The sequence below is a fragment of the Miniopterus natalensis genome, chromosome 6 (genome assembly GCF_054644295.1).
Source record: "Miniopterus natalensis isolate mMinNat1 chromosome 6, mMinNat1.hap1, whole genome shotgun sequence".
In the NCBI taxonomy this organism is placed as follows: Eukaryota; Metazoa; Chordata; class Mammalia; order Chiroptera; family Miniopteridae; genus Miniopterus; species Miniopterus natalensis.
The window spans coordinates 8,541,622-8,567,406 of NC_142086.1; the positions used below are offsets into that span (position 1 = coordinate 8,541,622).

The following is a 25,785-nucleotide window of genomic DNA, read 5'->3' on the forward strand; positions in this document are numbered from 1 at the left end:
GAAAGAAAGAAGCCGGACACAAAGGAATATATGTGGTATGTCCTCAATTCCATGAAGTTTTAGTACAGTCAAAATTAATGGATGAAGCTAGAAATCTGAATAGTGGCCACCTAAAGGAAAAACAAACTAAAATGCACCCCAAAGAGCTTTTCAGTGTGATGAAAATATCCTATGCCTTGATCAGGATATTTACATGGGTGTATACATTTGTCAAAATTCATCAAAATTTACTTTTAAATCTATACAATTAATTGTATGTAATTCTCAATTCAAAATGAAAAAAAAAAAAAGACTAAAAAACAGATTTTTTGTAAAACTCCTCTCCCTCCAGACTATTCAAGGCCTGACGCCCGAATGAGATCGGTTGAAGTTGAGATTATTTGTTCTGTTTCCACAGGTGTGGAGGGAGATATCCTCTCTGACTTTACTCAGCCACCAAGGCAGCAATGCCAGGAAAGTCGTTAATCACGACTTGATAGCACCTATTTGCAATCAGAAGAAAAAAACAAGGAACACCCTGGATTATAAAAGCAGGTGAAACACACCCAAAAGACCTAATCAGGCACAATGTTGGCGTTCTTGGTTCTCGTGGCCGTGGCCCTCGCGTCTGCTCACCATTCTGGTGAGCACTTTGAAGGGTAAGTAAGCGGCTCCTTAGATGAGCAAGTCCTTCCTCGCCAGGCCCCAAATGTGAATGTCTTGCCCAACCTGAGCTGCTGTCTCCTTCTGCCGTCCCGCCTTCAGGGAGAAGGTGTTCCGCGTCAGCGTTGAAGATCAGGATCACATCGACCTGCTCCAAGAGCTGGCCAGCGCCCACCAGGTAAAGAACAGTTCTGTGCCGCAGGCTTGCTCACACTTACTCTAAAGTTGAGACTTTAGACTGCACTGTGATTCCATCAAAGGGAGACTGGCATGAAATACTAACTAACGCATTTCTGTAGCAAGAAATAAAAACTTGAAAAACACGTAGTGCCACATACTTTTTTTTCCTGCCTAAATTAGATTGCCACAAGCCCCATAGTGTTATAAATCCAAGGTAACTTTTCTAAGAGCTGACAGAGCATGTCAACAGGATGAGCTGGGCTGTCACAAAGGTCAGAGGACAGCTAATGTACAGTCACTTCCCTTCTAAGGCAAAAAAGAAAAATCATCAAGTTGGATCTTACTGAAAAACTGGGCTTTTGTCCAACTTGAAATTCATTTCCACATCCCATGTTTCATCTGTCCTCTTTGATTTTATTTCATTCCAAATCAAACAGCTTGAGTTTTCAGGACCTTGATCCAGGCCCTCTTCATGATATGACATGGGGGGGAGGCAGTTGAGGGGGGGAAGGTAAAAAGGCATGAATGATTTCCATGCTTTCTCTTTACTTTCACGAAACCAAAATGTTTATGCTACTTTTTAAAAATCCACTGAATGTGTAATAAAAACTGACATCTTTAAGTATGCATGTCTTGTAGCAAAAAATTGTTGCTGATCACAAATAGTTCACTTAGGTCAAAGCTCTTTCTTCATGAATATATAAACCAAAATAATCTTACTAGCTCCTAAGTATCTATCCATCTATCTCTTCTTTCTATAGACTTTTTTTTTTTACCTTTTAAGGTATGGAGGCAAAGAAAAGAAGGTAGACAGTGTCATAATGTAAAACAGAGTCAGAAGTTTAGAATTGAAAGAGAATATAAAGTCATCTATCCCAGCCTTCCACTCAAATCTGGAATTTCCTCCATAGAAATAGCATCACCCCTGCTTGGTAGCCTTAATAAAACTTGTTTCAGCACTTCTGGGGACAGTAAGAATACTGCTCTTCAGAGCAGCCCATCTGCCTTAAAAATAATTCTAATAGCTATATGAAGCTGAAAGCTACCTCTTCTAGCTTGGACCTAGCTGTGCCAAATACTGTCTTATCTCAAAGATTTATCTTTTCCAGGCCTTCCATCATTTCTCGTAGCGCTGCTTTACAGACACTTGATCATTCTGGTCACCTCTGAACATTGCTCAAGGTTTCTGTCTATGTTTCTTTTCTAAAATGTAGCTCTCAGAACTGACAATGGACCTCCAGGTGTGCTCTGATTAATACATGCTGCAGGACCATTGCCTACCTTCATTTGTAAAGCAGACATTTATTAATGGGGCCCAAGATCCTTTTTAGCATCTTGAACAGTCATTGAATAATCTTAGCTCATAGTAAACCTATGGCCAATCAAAAAACCATTAAGCTATTTTTCTCTCACATGAATCACCCTCAAGTAAGATATCCTTCCTTATGTAATCTCTTAATTGATTTTTAACCTAAATGCAAGATTTTAGATTTACCCCAATAAAATTTATCTTAATAGCTTCTTTTTAGCATGTTGAGATCATTTAAAAAATAAATTCAGTCATTCAGGGTAATAATTCTCCCTAACTTTGCATCCATAGCAAGTTTGATAAGTTGCCTTCTCAACTTCATCTTTGTCACAAAGAAAAATATTAAGGAAGTTGGGGGTCAGCACAGAATTAGAGGCCTCCTTCATGGTTTATTCATTCAATGCACATTTACCTTGACCCTCCAACTTGCCAGACGTAGTGTTAAGCACTGAAAGTGATTCATTAACCAACTCTTCTTCAATAAGTTTGCCCAACTGCCCATGTTTCTGTAGTTTCACCTACAGATAACACTGTTTTCCAATTTGTAAAAAAGAATATAAGTGAAGACACTTGGTCAGATGTTTTGCTGAGACCCAAATTCAGCATGCAGGCTAGCAGTCTCTTCCAGTAATAAGGTGAAGCTAATTGGGCCCGACTTATTCTTGCTTTAAACGGTGCTGGCTCCCAGGGATCACAGCTTCCTTTTCTGAGCATTCACAATCCATCTGCTTCCAGCTTATTCTGCAGCTTTGCCAGCATCCATGCCAGGCCCCAGGAGCTCCTGCTTTTCTCTTTATGAAATCCAAGACTTGCCCCCTCCACTCCTCAGAGATGCCCTCAAGCTCTGATTCCTCCAAGATTGCTGAGAAAGTTCTGCAAACACATCTGCAGTACTTTTTTAGTTACCTAAAATTCAGCATTTTATGGTAATCAAGAGAAGAGAATATGGACCCAGACTGCCTGGGTTCAACTCCTGGGTCTGCCACTTGCTAGCTGGATCTTGGACACCTCTCTGGGTCTCAACATTTTTGTTAATCAAGTGAGGAACAATGATAGTATTTACCTTATAGGGTTTTTGTGAAATTTAGAAGAATATAAGTAGAGCACTTAGAAAGAATGTATACAATAAGAACTATATAAGTGTTTATTACATCTGGGATTTGGAAGGCAATTTACAAGGCCAGTATAATCCCCTCTCTTCACATCTACCGTGGGTCTCAATGTTCTCTGTCCAAACGAGGTTATTTCTGCTAAAATCATAATGTGAAAAATTCTTTCCTTATGTTAATTTCACTTCAGTATAGGAAGAAACAAGAGATAATGGTAACTCCTTGGAAAAAACAAAGCCAAACAGGAGTTAAATAGGGCTACTTTCCCTCTTCTAGCTGCAAACACTATGCTTTAGCTCCAAGCAGTGGAACTGCATGTTCCTTCTTTACTCATTTTAATTCCAACATGATTGAAAAAGAGATTTTTATTCTCCTTAGCAATCTTGCAAGTACAGCATATTCTGGACTGCAGCCTTCCTGATAAGATCATTACAAGGGCATCTAGTCTTTGTATTCATCCTTGGCCATGTGTCCTTCCTCTCAGCTTTTGAACATGTCCTTTTAAAAGTTAAATGTATTGGAGAGATCTGTGACCACACTGGACTCTAGCTGCCTCCCCTTTTTCATCTGTAATTGTATAGTAAGGACTTTTATTCTTTGCAATCAGGGTTGCACTTGTTCCTTTATTGGTGACATTCACCATAAAGCCTACTCTCTTCTCTCTGTCTTTATTGATTTTAGAGAGGAAGGGAGAGAAAGGGAGAGAGCTAGAAACATCAACAATGAGAGTCATTGATGGGCTGCCTCCTGCACGCCCCCTACTGGGAACCGAGCCTGCAACCTGGGCATGTGTCCTGACCGGGAATGGAACCAAGATCTCAACCACTGAGCCACCCGGGGCCAAGCTCTCTGTACTTTTTAAATTATGTCTCTCTAGTTTAAGGTACATGTTTATCTGTGCCTAGAGTAGCCTGGTTACAGTCTTCCAATGTTCTTGTCACTCCCACTACATTAGTAAGTTCTTCCATGAATCAGGAGGAATCAAGCCTACAATAGAAGTCACCTCCACTCCCAATAAGAAAGGAAAATTTCATCAAGATAAATGAAGAATCTATAATATGCTCAACTTCTGGTCAAATGCAATGTGAAGAAACAAATTTGTGTAAATTTGTGAAGAACCAAAGATCCTCAACACCAATATTGTGTTATACACCCATTTTATTCCCCAAAGAATTTAAAATGAAGAATGTACTTAAGATAAAGTAGTGGACATACTACTGTATCTTGCATTAGCTTGTGATATGTTTTAAGAAAAGCTCTTTAGTTATTAGCCAGCTGGCTGATTAGGCTGACATCTCATAGTGCTATCACTTAAAGATATTCTTTTATCTTCCAACTTATGTTCTTTATGGTTCTTTGTCACTCCGTTTCTTGGATTATATTTATGACCTCAGTTGTATAACTTCTTAACTTATAATTCAATTCCCCACATTTCATATTATATATTTTACTCCATTTCTATACTTCAGACATAATCTCACTCACAAGGTCATGTAATTACTGAAATTTATATTTACCTCCTTGTGCTAATAATTTGAGTTTATTATTTGTATCCATACTTGATCCATTGGTAAACATCTGTGTACCTATATTGTTGCTCTGGATTTTTGGCTCCATTTCTCCTAAGCACTGGGAAGTGACTTCAGTATAATAAGTTTGCATCATAATTGCAGGGCTCCATAGTGTTAAATGTCAGTATGTTTGCTGAAGGATTTCTCCATGCCAAACTGAAATTTTTAAGGAACTTCAGGTTAGGTCTGCAAGTCTTTTGTCAAATATATTTATGAGATTCCCCCACCTTATTTTAAAGAATCCATCATTCTTACTGCAGAATCATATGTATTCCTCCCCCCACCCTCTGCAAAATTTGGCAGAGCCAAGACAAATGCGCAAGGGATTAAGAGATCAGGGAAGGCAACTTGCAACTTACTAACAAAAATAAAACCATCCACAAGATCATTAGGCTGTTTTGAAGTGGAACTGGACCTACTCAAGAATGTATTGGAACCATCACCAAGGATATTGTGCAAGCATTTATTCCACTGAGTGGGATGCTACATCTTAATATGGATTCTCCCAGAGCAGACCCTCAGACAAAGATTTGAGAGCAAAGATTTCATTTGGGAAGTGCAGGGAGTGCTGATAGAGAAGTGAGGAGCGATGTAGAGAAACCAACAAAGGGGTCCCTATTAAGTCAGTTACCACAGAGGATGACTAGAGCTTAATGCTACAGAGAAACTCTAGGGAAGAGTGCAAATCACACACTTCAGAATTATCTTACCTGAGAAGTGAGGGAATTGGAGTATTTAGACATCCACTTCCAGGGTCATGGTTGAGCACTTCTCTGACAAGAGTTATTTCTTTGGGAGTTCCTGCCTGCTTGGAACTGTTAGCTCAGCTTTATCCAATTCTCAGGGAAATAGCTTTCAAGCACAGAGGTGCAGATCTTGGCAGTGGGGAGCCCTCTAAGGACACTAATAGATCCCAGCGTTATGTATGGGGAGGGCACTGCCAACTTGCTACAGATACTTGGAGGACTTTATGTGCTTTACCAATTCTAAACTTCTGTGTCTACGAAGACACACCTCCCTCTCCCATCCTACCTTAGAATGACAAGCATTTATTAGAAACACAAATTCAGAGTTAACTTAGGAAAATATGCTTTTCCTATAATGTGCTTGTCTTCATTGTGCTCTTGAGAACGTTGGCTAACCAGAATTCACTACCAGTCCCTTATTTTCTGTCCTTACCACGATATGGTTTCTACTCCCTCCAGTATCTTTCAACATCTCATCTTCATCCTCTGAACATTGACTCTCTAGCTCACATGCTGTAGCCAGTCCTTATCAAATCATCAATACTCTATCCTTTCAAGACCTTGTGACAACCACACTGTTTCTTCTGGAATCCCTCCTGATGTAATCCCTGTGTCCCTGCCTCCCACTGCACTGACATTCCCTATGACCCTGACTCATGACTCAGCACCCACTAGACAACTATAGTGGTTTGAAGATTACCAGGACAGGATATAAGCTATTGGATTCTCCACAGGTGTATCTAGAATTGAGTCATCTTAATATTTTACCTCACTAGTTTCTATTAAAGAACCTCTAACTCTGCCCAACTCCCTTCCAAGTTTCCAAGCAATGGTCCTAACTATCTCCATCTGTCACATCTCAGGCCTGAGACTAGCTTGTAAAATCTAAACAGGGATTGTGCAAGACACCGAGGTAGAGAAAGACCCACTGCTCACATCAGGCCTCCAGGCCTTTATTCAGCCCAAGGAAGGAACAGGAAAACAGACAACTACAGAAGACAGCATGTCCTTAGTTATTATTTTTCCATGGAAACAGGAGATTTGAAACCACACATCCATTTTTAAAAATCATTAGGATTATCAAATACATCATCTTGTTATTTTCGTGCATAATTTTCTCTAAAATATCCCTCATGAGGACAAAAGCTATGTTAGATTTGCTCACTATTGTTTTTGCTCACTATAGTCTCAGGCACAGAGCCTAACACATAGAAGGCCCTCAATAATAGTTGATGAATAACTGAACAAAAGTACATTACCGGATTCTCAAGAGTATTTTGTTTGTGGTCATGGTACCTAGATGACTACTGTGGAAAGATACATTTTTCTTCCCTTATGTATCCTCCACAGGTCAGGAATGTCCCCGGGTTCACTCATTATTCTGACATGTGCAGCACTGACTTCATCATAAAATAAGTTCATTAAAAATTTAAAAGGAAAGCTCAATTTCTCTCCATTAAATTTTGTGGTTCTAATTAATTCTTCATCACGCATTCAGCACATTTATCCATTTCCACAAACATTGCTATTTCAATAAGCAACTGCTCTTGAAAATCAATAAATAGAAAAGAGTAGTTATAGAAACTACAATTAACTAGCATTCTGGGAAATAATTATATGTTCTTCATGCTTGTTGATAATCAATTAAGGCTATGAAAATATATGTAAACATTTTTATTGGCATCTAACTACTTGGTCACAACACTTATTCACTCAAAGGATATATCTCTAAGAGATTTCATGAATAATTTGAGTTTAAAAATAACTCAATGGAGTAGAGCAATATGTTCTTGCCAATGATAATCCATCCATTAGATTATAGGTGTCCAATACAATATATTTTATTTCTTACTCAGATTGACTTCTGGAAACCAGATTCTGTCACACAAGTCACACCTCACAGTACAGTTGACTTCCGTGTTCAAGCACAAGATATTTCCGCTGTGGAAGACTTTTTGGAGCAGAATGAACTACCATATGAGTAAGTTTAAGTTTTATAGCTATTAAAATTCTCTCCCATGTATGCTCTCATCCAAGCCTCTGAATAACTCTGGGAAGGTAAAAATAAGATCAAGACTATGACTTCCCCAGGTCCCCACAAATAAGTCATGGCAGAGGTGGTCTTGGATTCCAAATCTTAGGACTTCAGGCCTGGTCAATTTTGTGTTTAGTTATTTCTTCAATAAAAATTATTTTTATTATTGAACCCCAAATCTTCAGTCAGGTAAATATACTATAGGCCAAACCAACTGATGCTCTATTATCAGCTAGACACAATTTTATTCACAAATCATATCAAGTCCACTTTCCAGGTGAGAAGTCAGACCTATTATGAGCCATAAGGGCTATTCGTGACTCATAATAGGACCAGACTAGAGTCGGACTGAGTGGTCCTTCTGTCTTTTGTTCCCCAAGGCCCCACAACTAGCTCTAGTGGTAAGAGAGGCATGGACAGAACGGCTGAATAAAAGGAAGGTGGTTCTCCAAAGGCCTAGAGTAGAGTTGGCTAAGCTGATCACACTAAGTCTCCTTTCCCCAAATAGTACACTGGTCCAGCCTTTTAAGATGAGAATGTTCTCCTAAGTAAAGGCAGTTGTCCATTTGTTCACCCAGCAAATAGTGAGTGCCTACATATACCAAGTACCAAAAAGGATAGATATGGCTCTACCTACTTCTGAGGAAACCAGACTATAAATAAAAATTTCAGTAATGTGGAATAGAAGTCAAGAAGAGTAAAGGGCTCAAGATGAAGTGAAATAGACCAAGTCTAGGGACTAGAAAGAGCCACCCTGATATTTTAAGATCTAAGATGGTGGCAGAGTAGGTGAATGTTACATTCACCAACTCCCAGGACCAAACTGGAATTACAGCTAAAGTATAGAACAATAAACCTGAATAACCAATTGAAGACTAGCTAAAGAGAAGTCTTATGAGTAAGGATTTACAGAAGAAGCCACATCGAGACTGGAAGGAAGGGTGGAGATGCAAAAAGGCTTGGCCCCACTCCCACAGGTGGCAGCTGAGATTCTGGAGGAATATCTCTGTTGGAAAAGTTCCCTCTGAGAGGCATGGGATCTGATCCCCATGCTGGGCTTTTCAGCCCAGACCACCTGAGCTCGGAAGACACCCAAATAACATCTGGCTATGAAAATCAGCAAGGATTCTGTCCCTCAGGGAGAGACAGGGATCCACTAGAAACGCAAGTGCCCTCTTAAAGGACCAATGCAGAAATGTCATTCACAGCCATTCACACTGAGCTCCAGCATCAGGAGGGCAGAGTAGGCTAGAGTTGTGTGAGGAAACACTGGGGTTTGTGGCACTAGGGAGAGAGTTGAAGGAACAGCCACCAGGATCCCTGTGCTGAGTCATTATCCCAAACAGGACATGCCATCTTCCTTGGGTGGAGCACTCCCCTTCATATGGCATCACTCTGGAGGAAAGCAATAGCTACACCCTCTGAACTCCCTGTGGCCCCACCCTGAGGAGTTTTCACTCTGCTGAGGAGTCAGCTGCCTGGGCCAGGGTATAGAGGTCTGGGCAGATTTAGGGGGTGTCATGACTGAGTAGTATGGCTCTGCAGCAGAGGCCACTCTCCTCACCTTCCTCCAAGCATTACTTGTACCTCTCTCTCCCGGCAGGCCCACTAGACCCAACTCCATGTGGCCTTCCTCTGCTAAGAACAGGCTTTTGGCAGAATCTGGAATAACTTGAGTTGTGTGGCTCTAGGACAGGGGCCATTTTCCCCTCACACACCCAAGTAGTACAGAGTCCTCCCTTCATAAGGCCAAATCTTGCTATGTTTGGGCCTGATGAACTCTGCTGGCCACACCCTGATGACTCTCTGAGACATTGTCCCACCATGAAGCTGTGCGAGCACCCAGCAGTGGCAGCCAGACTGGGTATATACTGGGACATTTGCTGAATGGCCTCAGGCCCAGCCCTGGCACCAAGCTGGAACTTGTGTCAATCTAGTGAACACCACTCAGCCCTACCTAGTGACTCACTGAGAACCTACCTCATGTAACTTGACTATCACCAGAGGCTCTTGCAGTGACTAAAGCTCACAGGCAGCCAACAGGTGGAGGCGGGTAGAGGCTGATTTCAGGGTCCCTTGGTACTTTTGCTGACCTGTCCCTGGGCCTGGTGCTGGTAAAATCTGCCCTTGGTATGCAGTTTGGTCCTTTCTGCACACACCCAAGCCAAGCAGAGGCAGCCACAAACTTTGGTTCATTTATTAGCTCCAAACAGGTTGTCCAGGGCCAGTCAGAGACAGTACCTGATACTTGGCCTGTACCAGAGTCCCTCCCTAAAGGCCCCAGAAACAACAAACCAAGTGGCCAGCTTCAGATAACATCAGAGCAGGATCCAATTAGCTTTGCAATTTGCATATCCAAAGGGAGATTTGGCAGGCATCAGCCCTTGCTGAGGTGAAATCTGCTTTGTGTGATCAACACCTCCACAGCAGCTCATACACTGAGGCACACGTTGGTCTTCATGGTCAGCCAGCCTGAGGGTTGACCCCATGTACAAATAGACCAATAGAAATCAAGACTCAATTACAACAGGAGAGCCCACATAACCCACATAAAAAGCATTCCCGGAGGACCCAGCTCAGGTGACCAAGGAGACAACACTATTGGGTTCCACAAGACACCTATTACATAAGGCCACCCTACCATGACTGGAGCTCATAACAAACCTACCTGATACATAGAAACAAACACAAAGAGGCAGCAAAGTGGGGAGACAAAAAAAAATGCCACAAATGAAAGAACAGGAGAAATCTCCAGAAAAAATAGCTAAATAAAGGCAAGCAATTTACCAGATATAGAGTTCCAAAAACTGTTTATAAGGATGTTAAAGAAACTTCAACAAAGAGATAACAAGCATAAGAAAAGAAATAGAAACCATAAAAATGAACCAGTCATAAATGAAGACTACAATATCTGAAATGAACACTAAAAGGAATAAACAGTAGGTTGGATGAAATAGAGGACTGAATCAGTGATTTGGAAGAGAAGGTAGCAGAAAACACCCAATCAAAGCAGCAAAAGGAAAAAAAAATTTTTTAAATGAGGGTAGTTTAAGGGACAACATGCAGTGTAACAACATTCACATCATAGGGGTACCAGAAGGAGAAAAAAGAGAGCAAGGGGTTGAGGTTTCCAAACTTGATGAAGGAAAAAGACACACAAGTACAGGAAGCACGAAAAGTCCCAAACAAGATGAACCCAAAGAGGCCCACAACAAGACACATCATAATTAAAATGGCAAAGTTTAAAGACAAAAAGAGAATCTTAAAAGCAGCAAATAAATAAAATCAGAAATGAAAGAGAAGTAACAACTGACACCAAAGAAATACAAAAGACTGTAAGAAAATATTATGAACAACTATATACCAACAAATTGGACAACCTGGAAGAAATGGATAAATTCCTAGAAACATACAATCTTTAAAAAGGAATCAGGAAGAATCAGAAAATCTAAATAAACAGATAACAACTAATGAAATTAAAGCAGGAAAAAACAAAAAACCTCCCAACAAACAAAAGTCCTAGGCCAGATAGCTTCACAGGTGAATATTACCACACATTCAGGGAAGAACTAACACTTACCCTTCTCAAACTATTACCAAAATTTTAAGAAGAAGGAAGACTCCCAAGCTCATTTTATGAGGCCAGCATTATCCTAATTCCAAACCAGAAAAAGACCCTGAAAAAAAAGAAAATTATAGGCCAGTATCCCTGATGAACATAGATGTTAAAACACTCAATGAAATATTAGCAAACCAAATCCAGCAATATCTTTTAAAAAATCATACACCATGATCAAGTAGGATTTATTCTAGGGATGAAAGGTTGATACAATATCTGCAAATCAATAAACGTGATACATCACATAAATAAAATGAAGGATAAAAATCACAAGATCATATCAATAAATGCAGAAAATGCATTTGATATAACCCAGCACCCACTTATAGTAAAAACTCTCAGCATACTGGGAATAAAGGGAACATACTTCAACATAATATAGGCTGTATATGACAAGCCAACAGTCAACATCATACTCAATGGTCAAAAACTACCTTCGTTTCCCTTAAGATCAAGAACAAGTCAGGGATGTCCACTTTCACCACACTCTTACTCAACATAGTACTGGAAGTCCTAGCTACAGCAATCAGACAAGAAGAAATAATAGGTATCCAAATTGGAAAGGAAGAAATCAAATGGTTATATGTATATGTATATATATACACATACATATATATATATATACATGATACTATAGAGAGAGAACCTTAAAAATTCCACCAACAAATGATTATAAGTGATAAATGAATTTAGTAAAGTAGCAGAATACAGAATAAATATCCAGATATTAGTTGTATTTTTATACATCAGTAATGAACTATCAAGGAAAGCTAAGAAAACAATCCCATTTACAATTACATCAAAAAAACAAAATTCCTAGGAATAAATTTAACCAAGAATGTAAAAGACATGTACTTGGAAAGTTATAAGACACTGAAGAAAGAAATTGAAAAAGATACAAATAAGTGGAAGCACATACCGTGTTCATGGATACGAATTATCATCACTAAAATAGCCATACTACACAAAGCAAGCCATAGATTCAATGTAATTCCTATCAGGATATCAATGGCATATTTCCCAGAAGTAGAACAAATATTCAAAAACTTTATATGGAACCACAAAAGACCCCACATAGCAACAGCAACCTTGAGAAGAACGAAGTTGGAGTAATCATGCTACCTGATATCAAACTATACTACAAGGCCATCAAAACAGCATGATACTGGCATAAAAACAGACACATAGATCAATGGAACAGAATAGAGAGCCCAAAAATAAAACCATACTTTTATGGCCAATTAATATTTGACAAAAGAGGCAAAAAAAAAAAAAAAAAAAAATGAAATTCGACTATCTTCTTATACCATACACAAGAATAAACTCAAAATGAATTAAAGACTTAAGTGTTAGACTTGAAACCATAAAAATCCTAGAAGAAAACATAGGCAGCAAAATCTTGGACATTTCTTGTAGCCAATTTTTTTCTGATATATTACCTCGGACAGCGGAAACAAAAGAAAAACAAACAAATGAAATAGACTACATCAAGCTAAAACGTTTTTGCACAGCAAAGGAAACCATCAACAAAATGAAAAGACAACCCACTAAATGGGAGAACTTATTCACCAATGATACATCTAATAAACGGTTAACATCCAAAATTTATAAAGAAATTATACAACTCAACACCAAAAAAAACCAAAAAACACCTAATTAAAAAATGGGCAAAGGACCTGAATAGACACATCTCCAAAGAGGACATACGGATGGTCAATAGACATATGAAAAGATGCTCAACATCACTAATCATTAGAGAGATGCAAATTAAAACCATGATGTTATATCACCTCACACCTGTCAGAATGGCTCCATCAATAAACCTACAAACAAGTGCTGGCGAGGGTGTGGAGAAAGGGGGAACCCTAGTACACTGCTGGTGGGAATGCAGACTGGGGCAGCCACTGTGGAAACCAGCATGGAGTTTCCGCAAAAAATTAAAAATGGAGCTGCCTTATGACCCAGTGATCCCACTTGTAGGAATATATCTGAAGAAACCTGAAACATTAATTTGAAAGAAGAATATATGCACCCCTGTGTTCTTTGCAGGGTTATTTACAATAGCCAAGATTTGGAAGCAGCCCAAGAGCCCATCAGTAGATGAGTGGATAAAAAAGCTGTGGGACATTCACAAAATGGAACACTACTTGACCATAAAAAAGAAGGAAATCTTACCTTTTGTGACAGCATGGATGGACCTGGAAAGCATTATGCCAAGTGAAATAAGCCAGTCAGAGAGAGACAAGTACCATAAGATTTCACTTATATGTAGAATCTAATAATCTAACAAGCAAAATAGATACAGACTCATAGATACAGAGAACAGACTGACAGCAATCAGAGGGAAGGAGGGTTGGGGGTCCTGGTGAAAAAGTTGAAGGATTAAGCAAATTTAGCAACAAACTCATAGACACAGACAACAGTGTGGAAATTGGCAGAGGGAAGAGCATGAGGGAGTTGGAATTGTGATGGAAGGAGTATTGAGCTGAGGTGGTGAACACACAGTACATTATAGATGATGTATTATAGATTTGTATACCTGACACCTATATAATTTTATTAACCAATTTCACCCCAATAAATTCAGTAAAAATTTAAAAAAGAAAGGGCCATCGTAAGAAATGAGGCTTCAGCTGAGACCTGAAAGATGAGTAGGAATTAACCAGACAAAGATAAGAACAAGTTGTACTCTAGGCAGAGAACAGACTACATGCTAAGGCTTAGAACTGGGCAGAGCATGTTGACCTAGAGGCATGGACACTAGAGGGAAGGAGAAAACGAGGCTTTAGCCCTAAGCAGAGTTCTTCCTCCAGGGAGTGGGTCAGCGTGGAGCAAAGGGACAGTTTCACGCTCCAATCCGGAAAATTCAATCGTCTACCCACCAATTCCCCACCACAGGAAAATGTGACCTACATCATTTTAACAGAAAATTCTTGTTTTTCACATCTTAAACATATAGAATAGTATTTATGCTACTGAACATGTCAGCATTTCCCCTTGTAAGATCTCTACCTGCATCAGGAGAAGCGGTGCAGCACAATGCAACAAGTAAATGCTTTGGTAAAAAGCAGACCAGATTCAAATCCCGGCTCTGTGACCTCCTGGCTGTGTGACCTGGGACAACTTCCTTAACCTTTCTGAGGCTCAGTTTCTCTCTGTTAAGATGAGGATGTGATGCCCCTCTCAAAGGGCTGTTGTGAAAAACAAACAAAGCACTACATAAATAAATGGCACCTGACACTTCTATTGCTATGCTTTAGTTTTGTGCAAAGAGGGAGATTATACATTTTTAAAGGTCAACAGAAAGGGTTACATTTAACCCCATTACCGTGCTTTGCATAGCTGAGCTATCTGCTTCTGCCTGTGGGAAGTCAAAAAAATTTGACCTTAAGAGCTGACTGTTTTTTAAAACAAAGATATAACACAGTAAGTTTCCAAATGTGACTAAGATTCACGTTTGTGACATTTTGCTCTTATTATTACACTAGGAAGGACTTTTAAATTCCTAGCCTGTAGGAGCCTCCCGTAACATTCAAAAGATGATAGTTTCTTTGCAATTCTTTAAAAAGAAAGGAAGATCAGTGGCCATAAGCTAGCGCTAGCCACCTGAATGCTAACTCTACCCATCTCACAAAGGAATAAAGTGGCTCCTAATCACACATCGATCTCTTTGAATCAGGTCGAAAATGTACTCATTCTTTCAGGGGTAAACTTTCAGGAATTGTTCCTGAACGTTTTCTCATCTAGAACACAGGACGTTCCCTAAAGGCAAAGATCTTGTTAATTTTTGCTTCTCTGTTCACTGCGGAGCACATTTGTGCATGTAATTTTCTAAATATTAAATAATAATAAGTCCCTAGAAATCCTGGAGAAGCACACTAGCAATATCCTTGCCGAGGCCGCAAGCAGTCCCTGCGCATCCCATTATCACCTCGTATGGTAACTAATTTGTGCTTAGACTTTAGTCGATTTCCTGCCTCAAGAGTGTGCAGTTGTGTATAATAGGAACCATCTACTGCACAACTTCCACCAAAATAGCTTTTCCGATGTTTCAGTGGTTCCGACCCTCTCCACCAAGACTCGTATCAGATTCTGAATTATCATGGGGAGAATTTCACAATGTGTGTAACCAGGAAAATACCCACTTTTAAATGCTTATGTTGCACCCTTAGATGCAAAAAAAAACTAGGAATCGGATGGTGTCAGCCTCCATTCCAGAGAGGGCCTGACTGCTGCTGCCTAGAACATTGTTCTCTGCATGCAGATTCTCACAGGAACGTGTCCTCCAGAGCAGGGGGCGCATGGAAGTGTCTTCCCATAGCCATGGGCGCCGCCTCCAGGACCTGAGCAAACACCCCTCTCCCAGGGCCCTGAAAGGCGGAGAGAACCGAGGCATGTCTCCTTCTCAGGCATTGTACTCCTGGCTTTGTGGGGAGTCCCTGTTATCTAATTTGCCTGCATATTTTTAAAAAGGAAGTTGGATAGCACTATTAAAAAAGAATCATATAAAAGTATAAAATAGTGTACATGCCTCTGTATTTTGGAGCTGTAATGCGGTCTCCATTACATTAAGAGGCATTGTTTTAATCTCCTAGAATAGAGGCTCATTATTTAGTAATAATATTTTGTAATATAGCTAAAATAGTGTTTTGTCCTAAATCCAATAAAATTAAATAATCATAAGGCTGGAAAGAGCATTTGAGGTCAGTCTTCCGCCTTCAGGCAAAAGCCAGCACCACACTGCAACCTCATTCTGATGCTGTTCTGTAAGTTCCTAGAGGAGACTTTTGCTCTTAGATGTCATCTTAAACATAGCTTATTTTTATGCTGCTTCTCCTGGTTATTGATTAAAATGCTTAATATTTAACACAGTCATAACGTTAACAGAATGCCTTGTCTTAGTACTAAACAGAACACCAACCCCTGCACAGTCACTGATCCTCCTGAACAATTTGGATTTGAGAACTGGGTGCAGGAGAAAGGGCAGGATGCGCTGTATGAGGTCTGCAGCCCCTCCACTCAGGGCCGGTTCCCCGTGGGTCAGAGGCCACCGCCAGGTTTATGGTCTTAGATACAAATGGCTAGTGGAAGTCCTGAGGCTGTGGAATGCCTGGGAGCAATTAATTGATGATTTCTTTCCTCTGGGCACCCACGAAGTAGCCGCACAACCCAGATGCTATATTACCTGCCCACTGACCATAGTAAATCTGTTAAAGTGAAGATAGATATCATGTACCTTTTCCTCTTGGATTTTTAGTTTGTCATTGGGTCAGAGAAGTTCATCCTTATTTGGCAGGACTTGTTCTTTTTCAATTTGATGACCTTGGAATGTAGTTGTTTCCTTAAAATTTTCTGCTTGCTAATTTTTTTAAGTTTTCAAGATTTTTGTTTTGTTTTTGTCTGTTTTTAATTTTTAGTTGTATTTGAAAATAATTTTCCTAAACTATCTCTATTCTAGACATTAGTTTCTTCTGTGTTCTCCTGAATTTTGTGAAAATGGTAACTAGCAACTTAACCATAGTTTAATTTTTTTCATAAACCTTGGAAGACATCTTTGTAAATGAACAAGGCCCATGGATTTGAGTCAAGTCATTGCATCTTAGAGCTGAAAAGAACATTAAATGCCAGCTAGTCAAATGCTCCCATTCTGAAAATTATAAAATTAAGGCCTAGAGATTAAATTAATTTTTTTAGTCCAAATGATAAGTTTGGCAAAACTATGTCCCTGATCTTTTGATTTCTAATTTAAGATTTCTTCCACTTCTTCCCTCTTCCCTAACAATCCAATTTGGGGGTTGAAATATATTCATAACACTTACTATAATCATTGTTTCTAACTGCAGCAGGCAGAATGACAGTCCCTCCAAAATGCCTACATCTTAATCCCCAGGACATTTGAATATGTTAACTGGCAAAGAGGAGTGAGTGTTGGAGATGGAATTAGGGTTGCTAAGCAGCTGACCTTAAAATAGGTACATTATCCTGAATCGTCCAAATAGGGCCACTGTAATCTCAAGGGTCCTTCAAACTGGAAGAGAGAGGCAGAAGGGGAGGTCAGATGCGATGTGAGAAGCTGGCTTCGAAGATGGAAGAAGAGAGCAGAGAGCCAAGGAATGTTCCTCTAGCAGCTGGGAAGGGCAAGGAATCAAATTCTCCCCTGGAGCCTCCCGAAGGGAGCTCAGGCCTGCTGATTGCCTGATTCCCGCCCAGTGAGGCCGGGTAGGCTGCTGACCCACAGAGTGTAAAATAACAAACCCGCGTTGTTTGTGGTCATTGCCGGCAGCCACAGAAAGCAGTGCACTCACAGTGCCCACGGCTGCGCACAGAAAACGCCCTCTCCACAGAACACACTGTAAAATATGCTCCTTTTCCTTTAAAAAAAAAAAAAAACCCTCTGTAAAACAGCATTTGCCTTTTGCTAGGAGGCAAATATCATTTCGTACTAATTTATTGCGTTTTCCATAAACAGACACAAGTTCATGCCCAAGTTAACTGAATGAAGGAGCCTCGGGCGGGAGGGCAGAGGACGTCGCTGCGGGCCGGGGCCTGGTCCCAGTGCCCTTGGGCAGCGGAGAGGCCGGCTTTTGATGTGCGGTGCCTCCTCCGTGTCAGATCAAGACAGCTCAAGGCTCCACTGCCGTTAACAGAGGCTTCTGCAAACTGGCCTCTGCCCAGAATATTCACAGGGCTGCGAGTAAGGACATTCATGCTCACAAAATTGTGTCCCTTCAGAACATACTTTCCACTCAAAAGCAGCAGAGAGAAATGAAGTCACACACCCCGTCAGGCCTGCCTCCGACAGCAGGCACTTTCACCTGAACAATCGTCTATAGAAATGCAGGCCGCAGAGGCTCTGCCACCCGTGTTCATATTACCTCGCTGCAGACCCACTCTTAGATTTCTTTAGGCAGTAGAAGGACAGGCAAGCGGAAACTAGGTCTTTAAACCCAGTATTCTTTTGTCTAATAAATCTTTCACTTGTTAATATATTTCTGAATTTCCCCCCATCAAGATATTTTTGTAAAAAACATACAGACAGGCCTCCAGGGATCGCCTGTCCCAATTTACCTGGGACTGAGCAGGTTCCTGGGACCTGGGACTTTTAGTGCTAATGTCCTGAGGAAGACCACAGATAGGGCTCAAGTGTATACTTTGGTGTGGCAGCCCATGGCCCTGACCGAAAATGCCCCAGATACCAGAGTAAGCCATTTTTCCAGTTTAGGGTCCAGGTCACCCAAATATGAGAAGTTTGGGCCCAGGAAGAGCCTGCCTTGCTCACACTCTGCGGTATCCTTCTCAGCGATCTGCTCACCATTTGTGATCATCCGCTCAGGGTGAAGGACATCGGGAACTACCAAAGAACACACGTGACTCCCTGGAGAGCGCATTGCACCATCTACTAGTGCAGTGGCTCTGGCTTTTCGCCTGTGTCCATTGGGAAATGTCCTTGTGTTCACAGGAGTACCCATTTTGGTTTATTGCAGGGTGTTAATAAGCAACCTGAGATCTACCCTGGAGGCTCAGTTTGACAGCCAGGTCCGTGCGGCTGGACACAGTTACGAGAAGTACAACAACTGGGAAACGGTATGAACTGCACATCACTTAGTCAGATGGTACTTTGGGAATTGAACCAAGAATGTCACATTAATCCACACGGTTCCATTTGGTAGATAGAGGCTTGGACCGAGCAAATTGCCAGCGAGAATCCAGACCTCATCTCTCGCAGTACAATCGGCACCACATTTGAAGGACGCACCATGTACCTCCTCAAGGTAATTGTTCTTAACCATGACCTTGCCATATCTGAGGGCTTTAAATCAGTGAATTCTAACACATCACCATCTGTTTCACAGATTTGCTCATCCCAAACATTGTCAAAATTCCTTCCCTACCTATATCCCCCAGGGGATCAAACAGATTTCCTGCTTCTTTTGTCATACATGGATTTTTAAATCATTATGTTGACTTATTCAAAAGAAAAAATGCCATAAAATGGATGTCCTATAAATTTAACCACATTCCTCTAAGCAACGTAAATGATCATCTACCTTGATGAAATTCTTTTCTCCCAGATGTTGTTTGCAAATCCCATTTGCTAAAGAGGTTCATAAACTTCATGTGTCTCAGACAACGTTACAAAGCGTATCAATAATTTGTTCCTGTCATCTTCTAACGCCACTTAGGTCATATGATTCTAATGAAGAAAATAAAAAGAGGAAGAATAAGGGGGAGAGAAGCAAAAATTCTTACAAGATTAGCAACAATCACTATTACTACTAATTAGGCATCTAGTTGTCTTGGTCATGTCTCCTAATAATAGCAGCTGAAAATAACCTTCACCTGAGGACAAGTAAGAGGGGTAACCAAGCATCTTCTGAAAATATGAGCTTGTCAAGCTTAATAAAAATAATAAACGGCCACGTAAGCCTTCAGCTCAAACGCTGTGGGTGTCTAGAGGCAAGAACACACGGGGCTAGTATTACGTTTCAATCTAACCGTGGGATATAGCTCTTGCTGCTGTCAAGTTTCACCTGTTGAGTCCAAAGCTCAGAAGCATAGAGAATGTTAAGCCCCAAATGTGATGAATCATAATTTTCTTTTTGTTTGCAATAGGTTGGCAAGCCTGGACCCAATAAGCCTGCCATTTTCATGGACTGCGGTTTCCACGCCAGAGAGTGGATTTCCCCAGCATTCTGCCAGTGGTTTGTGAGAGAGGTAAGTATGTAAAGTGATTTTGGGGAGAGGGAAGTAGACAGTGCTATTTTATTTCAATCAATTCCTTATAACCTAGCTACAGTAAAAGAGAATAGTAACAGAAAAATCATAATTTTAAGTTCCCATTTTGGGGTATTAGTTTCAACTCTCATCAAGAGACCTTCTTAAGGCAAGGTTTAAAATAAAAAGTTAGCAACTTGTATTTACTTGAATTTCCCTCACCTGGACATTTGCACCCAGCTTTGGTGGAGAGGCTAATAGGTAGTACAGTGGATAAAAGGTAATGCTGGATAAACGCTAACTCGATCATTACCTCCTGGGAAGAGTCGCTGCATGTTTCAGAATAAAAGAAAACAGTGCATAGTGGTCCCTACTATAAGTGGCACTGTTTCCATTCCTTATCATTCTAAGGATAAGATATATGTGAAAGCCCTTTAAAAACTAAAATTTTTAAATATCCATGAAGCCATATTTATATAAATAGATGATTAAGTAAATAAAAAGGAAAGAAGGAACTAGTCTTTCTTACAGAATTACTACTAACGGATGTACAAAGGATGAGCAAAATGGAAAGTCACCACTCAGACACCACATTGCTCATCATTTCTGGGAAGTCAACAGGTGTGTGCAAAATCGGGGGTAAAGGTTTAAAGAGAAGTCGAATATTTGCAGTCGCAAAAGTATCTACTCAAAAATATGTATCAATTTATAAAGGCAAAATTTATAGTGGAGAAGCCTAGCAGGAACTCCCTTAGCCAAGTAAGTGATCAAGGTTAACATCACCGGTATGAGACATAATCAATACAATGCACCCTCTGATACTATGAGCTAAAAAGGCACATCGTCTCTGTGGTATTCTTCTCCAAAATTCATAACTCCTCTCTAATTATTTTTTAAAAACCATAGAAGCCCAATTGAGGGACCTTCTGCAAAATAACCAGGCCAGTACCCTTCAGGAGACATGTCAAAGTCATAAAAGACAGAGACAGACTGAAGAACTGTCACAGATAAGAGGAGACCATGGAGACATGACAGCCAAATGCACTGTGGGGTCCTAGAAAAGAAAAAGGACACTAGCAGAAAAACTAGTGAAATCTGAGTAAAGCCTGTAGCTCAGTTTATCGTATTGTACCAAAGTGTATCACGGTGATCACCGCACCATGGTTATGTGAGTGTAACCTTAGGGAAAGCTGAGTGGAGGGTATTTGGGAACACCCTGTACTTGCAACTCTTCCACAAGTCTAAAATTATTTCAAAATTCAAGGTTTAAAACATTAAAGGGCTTTAAAAATATAAGAATATTATTGTATGCAATATAATTTCTTTCCTATGAAGCACTTCTGTGTCTATTTGTATGGTTTTGGTTTCTAGACAAGTTATGTATCCAATTGGCACCATTTAACCTCAGTGGCTGTCTCACCATCTGTCCTCTAGAAGAAACTGTTATCATCACTGTGGTTATCTCCAATAGTAGACCACTGGAAAAGCATGGTTCCGTGGCTCCTCTGACCTCACAAGCCCATGCTTGTCACGTGTTGTTATAATGTACATACACACATAGAGTCACAAAGAGTATATAAAAACGATTAATACATAGAAGCCTTAAGCATCTTAAAGTCTATTCAAGCAAGCCTATAGAAGAGTTCAATTAAGTTTAAAATAATTCTGGAGCTGAGACCGTGACTAGGAGAACATAATGAATGGGCAGGAGGTCCTCATTCGTAGATAAGTGCCCACATTACGTAGCGTGGAGAACTAGTCCAGCCCCTGAAGGGTTCCCTTCTCGAGAAAGAAGAGCAAGAGGAAGACTTCCATTGTCGTGCAGCTTGGAGCCTCAGTGAGAGGCTCCCCCAAATCCAGAGGTGCGAGCTCAGTTTACAATGGGAGAGTTTCTCATTTTTCTTCCACGAGGGACACTCTGGAGAGACCATCGACAGGAGGTTTCACGGACACTTAATAAATTTCTAGATGACATTATGAGAAACATGACAGCCACCCACAGGCATTCCTTGCTTAGTAGGGTCTTACCCTCAGATCCTACTAACTTTGAAAAGAAGTTAGCAGTTATTATTGCGAAGGAAGTGAGTCTGTATGTCCTTTCGAAGTCTTTAATTTTGTTAAACCTCTGTTCATCTTTAAAGTAAAAAGTAATAATTATGTGGGCTACATGGAGATGAAATAGAGTATCCTGGAAACAGAGAGGAATTAGAAACAAGCATTTTAAACAAAACTATAGGTAGTATTTTGCTAATTGCTTTTTAAATATTAATAATATCTACCTCAACAAGGGACACTGCTTTCGTTACCAAAGTCAGCGTTCATCCGGCCCACGTAAATTTTAGCAGCCCCGTGCTTTCCGCTGTTCCATGAAATTCTGCTTCGTAATCGCCCGCAGGCCATTCGCACCTACGGACGTGAGATCCACATGACAGAGTTTCTCGAAAAACTGGACTTTTACGTCTTGCCTGTGGTCAATATCGACGGCTATGTCTACACCTGGACCAAGGTATGTGGCCCAATATCGAGCGCACCGGTCAAATGACAAGCAGCCGCCTCCTGTCACACTCGCTGTCCCCTCTGAATCCACTTGCAGAACCGAATGTGGAGAAAGACGCGCTCCATCCACGAGGCGACCGGCTGCATCGGCACAGACCCCAACAGGAACTTCGACGCCGGCTGGTGCAGTGAGTGTCCGTCTGACCACGAGAAACGCAGGAGTGTCTAACACAAGAGAGCACATAACACTTTATCACTTAGAGTTCTCACCTCTGAAAGCACAGACCATAGAGTTTATTTATTCAGTCAGTAAAAATGTGCTGTGCGCTCTGTGTGCCCAGCTGTGCTAGAGGCTGGAAACACAAGAGTGAACAAACCAGACATAATCCTACTACTTGTGGAAGGTATAATCTAGAGGAGACCATCATTAAACAGTTATTTAAATAAAATCAAGATAGAATTATAATTTTGTGATTCGAGTCTCAGAAAATGATTACAATAATAGGAAAATTTCTCATAGATATTGGTTTGCTCCTTACTTTTTCATTTTCTTACGCTATATTGATCTCACTGTATAATACTACAGAGGGAAACATTGCTGATTTCACAGGCAGCCTGTTCCCCGGTCAGCTTAAAAGCATGCTACTCTAACCTTTGACTAGATGTGTACAAGTTTTAGAATGTATACATACATGAGGATGATTATAAGTACTCCTGTGGAAACCACTTATTTTTAACTCTCTAATCTGAAAGTTTGAAACATGCCCTGTGAGAACTGCAGTCGATGATCATTTACCACTAACAATATATGTTTTTCCAGAAATGGGAGCCTCTCAAAGACCTTGTGACGACACTTACTGTGGACCTTCTGCCGAGTCTGAAAAAGAGACCAAGGCCCTGGCTGATTTCATCCGCAACAACCTGTCTTCCATCAAAGCGTACCTGACAATCCACTCTTACTCCCAGATGATGCTTTACCCTTACTCCTATGATTACAAACTCACGCCGAACAATGCTGAGCTGGTAAGTCGTCATGACAGTAGAGATGGTATTTCAGCGCGGAACTTTTTAAAATTCTATTCCTGGAAAAAAATTATAAGAACAATTTCTAGAAGTTCCATTAATAATTTTTAGTAATAGAAGCAAAAGACTTAAAACAGATTTACTGGGAATCTAGAATTGGCTAAATAAATTAGCTAAAAGAAATACGACTTTGATGCAGAGAATGGTCCCCAAAAGGTGGTTTATCCACTTATCTTCAAAATGACAATAGTTCTACCTCCTCCTGCTTCACCACAATACTGTCTCACAGGAGGATTTCAGAGGTGCCTGGGGTAATCAACAAAGTTCCTTCATCTCATACATAATCTTAATGAGAAAGTCAAGTTTGTCAAGTTGCCTTGAGCTGGATTTGACATAGGCAGAGCGTGGCAGATGTCATTAGGAATGTGGCACGTTTGGTTGACATTGGGTTAAGTGATGAGATCCTAATATTGCTTATATCACTGTTTGACGAGGTGAGACAGAAAAGTAAATTAATCAATGAAAAAATGATGTGAATGGGTCCTTAGTTGATACAGAAAATTATGCAAAAAAATTTTGTATCCCTGACTCAAAAAAACTAGCCATCTTGTTGGAGACTCAAGATGTAACTACATGAAAAGCTAAATTACATAATTAACAAATATCACACATCAATGCATATTTTTTAAGTAAGCAGGTTTGAATTTTTCAAACAATATTTTTTTAATTTATGAGAAATCTGGCTGCCAGAAGTTGGGACCAGTGATCTAAAAGAACAAGATTTAAAGCATTTGAGTTGTGCCCAAAAAAAAGTATTCCACTTGGACAATGACACAGATATTTGGCTCACCTAAATACATAAATTTGAAGACCCAGTAACTTTAACAAGGGGAAATTATTGTTTTGTACTTTCAGAGTCAGTCTTTCAGAGACCAAATAAAACATGTAATGCTGTAAATATTTTGTGAAGAGCAAAACAGAAAAATAACTCAGCATCTTAGAAAAAAATGTTAGCTAATAGCTGACAAGGTCCTTCTTTAAAAAAATCCTATTTTTCAAAAAGCTTCCCATTTTCCATATCTGTAACCAAAACACAAAGGAAAACATCATTAGTTGGAGCCATTAAATATTTCAGTGTTTCAATTATACTCGGTCTGTAAGTGTTCCCAGTGGGTGCTCAGGGCTCCCTGCCCCAGAGATGGGTGTGGTCAGCTCTTCATTTCAGCCCAAGGGGGCGGGGGGGGTGCTTGACTCCTGTGAGTATGTTTAAGTTGTGCCACATCAGAAGACAAAAAGATGAAGCCATAATAACTAAGCACTAATAAACTAATAAGTAAAACAGTAAAACTAAAATTATAAACCATATTAAGTATAACAATAACCAGGATATCCAGTTTGCTTAATAGCAACTAGTTTTAAACATAAATTCTAAAAGACTAACGCTTAAAGTATTCTTTGGAATTGAACTGCTTCACAAAGTTTCAATACTTTTTTCTTATTTTGAGAATAAATTTAAGCCCTTGTAGATGGGCTTAAACTTTGTCACCCCACACAATAATAACATAGTATCTGGGCTACTCTAAAATCCTACAGATTCTCCCTTTAAAAAAAATCAAGTTCTACTCTTAGAATCTCCTGAATAATTTCTGCTAATTCCTGTAGTAGTTTTATCCAGGAAAAGACCCAAGACTCCGAGTTAGTGGGTTGGTGGGCCAGTTCACATGCACCCCAAAAATGAAGCTGTTCCCATAGAAAGCGAGCCGCCAATACTCTGACAATCAGTCCTTCATTTCAAATCAAGGAAAGGGAAGTAACAGTTAAAAAGATATTAGAAATCCTGTCCTCCGATATTGTTTTTAAATTCTAATTAGCAAAGAAGTGTAATAAACGGAATTATATCAAAGTAAAATATTCACAATCTATTCTCAAAAAAAGCACAAATCACAAGATAATCTTACCTTAGATGTTTATTTTTATATTCACAAAACTAATGAATTCCAGGAAAAGAGCATGCTACTTCTTATCTCTCTCCAAGCATAATAAGATAGGTGAGTAAAATGCAAAATGTAATTGTACTTAGTTTAAAAGTTACTTTAATCTCCAATCATTTTTTCTATAACTAAACTTTTGCCTAGTATCTTTAAAGAAATATTTAAAAGCCACTAGTAAAATCTAAAGTAAATGTTAGTTGATTTTCTGATTCCTTTGGGATCTGGATTTAGCTTGGCACCCCAAAGCAACTTTAAATCTTTTGAATAACTTAAGATCTTTCCAACCCTTTTCTTATTTTGTATAAATTCAATTCACTTTCTTCAAAGCACATTTTTCTAGAGCAACTCA

General features: G+C 39.9%; 1 protein-coding gene across 1 annotated transcript in view; it reads left to right on the forward strand.

Moving 5' to 3' along the window:
- Positions 1 to 567: 567 nt before the first annotated feature.
- CPB1 (carboxypeptidase B1) overlaps positions 568 to 25,785 on the forward strand; it is a 36,101-nt gene continuing 10,883 nt past the window's right edge. Inside the window, exons 1-9 of the mRNA XM_016221797.2 lie at positions 568 to 638; positions 745 to 820; positions 7,414 to 7,538; positions 18,696 to 18,795; positions 18,882 to 18,983; positions 19,825 to 19,926; positions 22,322 to 22,432; positions 22,520 to 22,610; positions 23,243 to 23,445. Coding sequence (XP_016077283.2) covers positions 568 to 638; positions 745 to 820; positions 7,414 to 7,538; positions 18,696 to 18,795; positions 18,882 to 18,983; positions 19,825 to 19,926; positions 22,322 to 22,432; positions 22,520 to 22,610; positions 23,243 to 23,445 — 981 coding nt within the window. The remainder of the gene's footprint in view (positions 639 to 744; positions 821 to 7,413; positions 7,539 to 18,695; positions 18,796 to 18,881; positions 18,984 to 19,824; positions 19,927 to 22,321; positions 22,433 to 22,519; positions 22,611 to 23,242; positions 23,446 to 25,785) is intronic.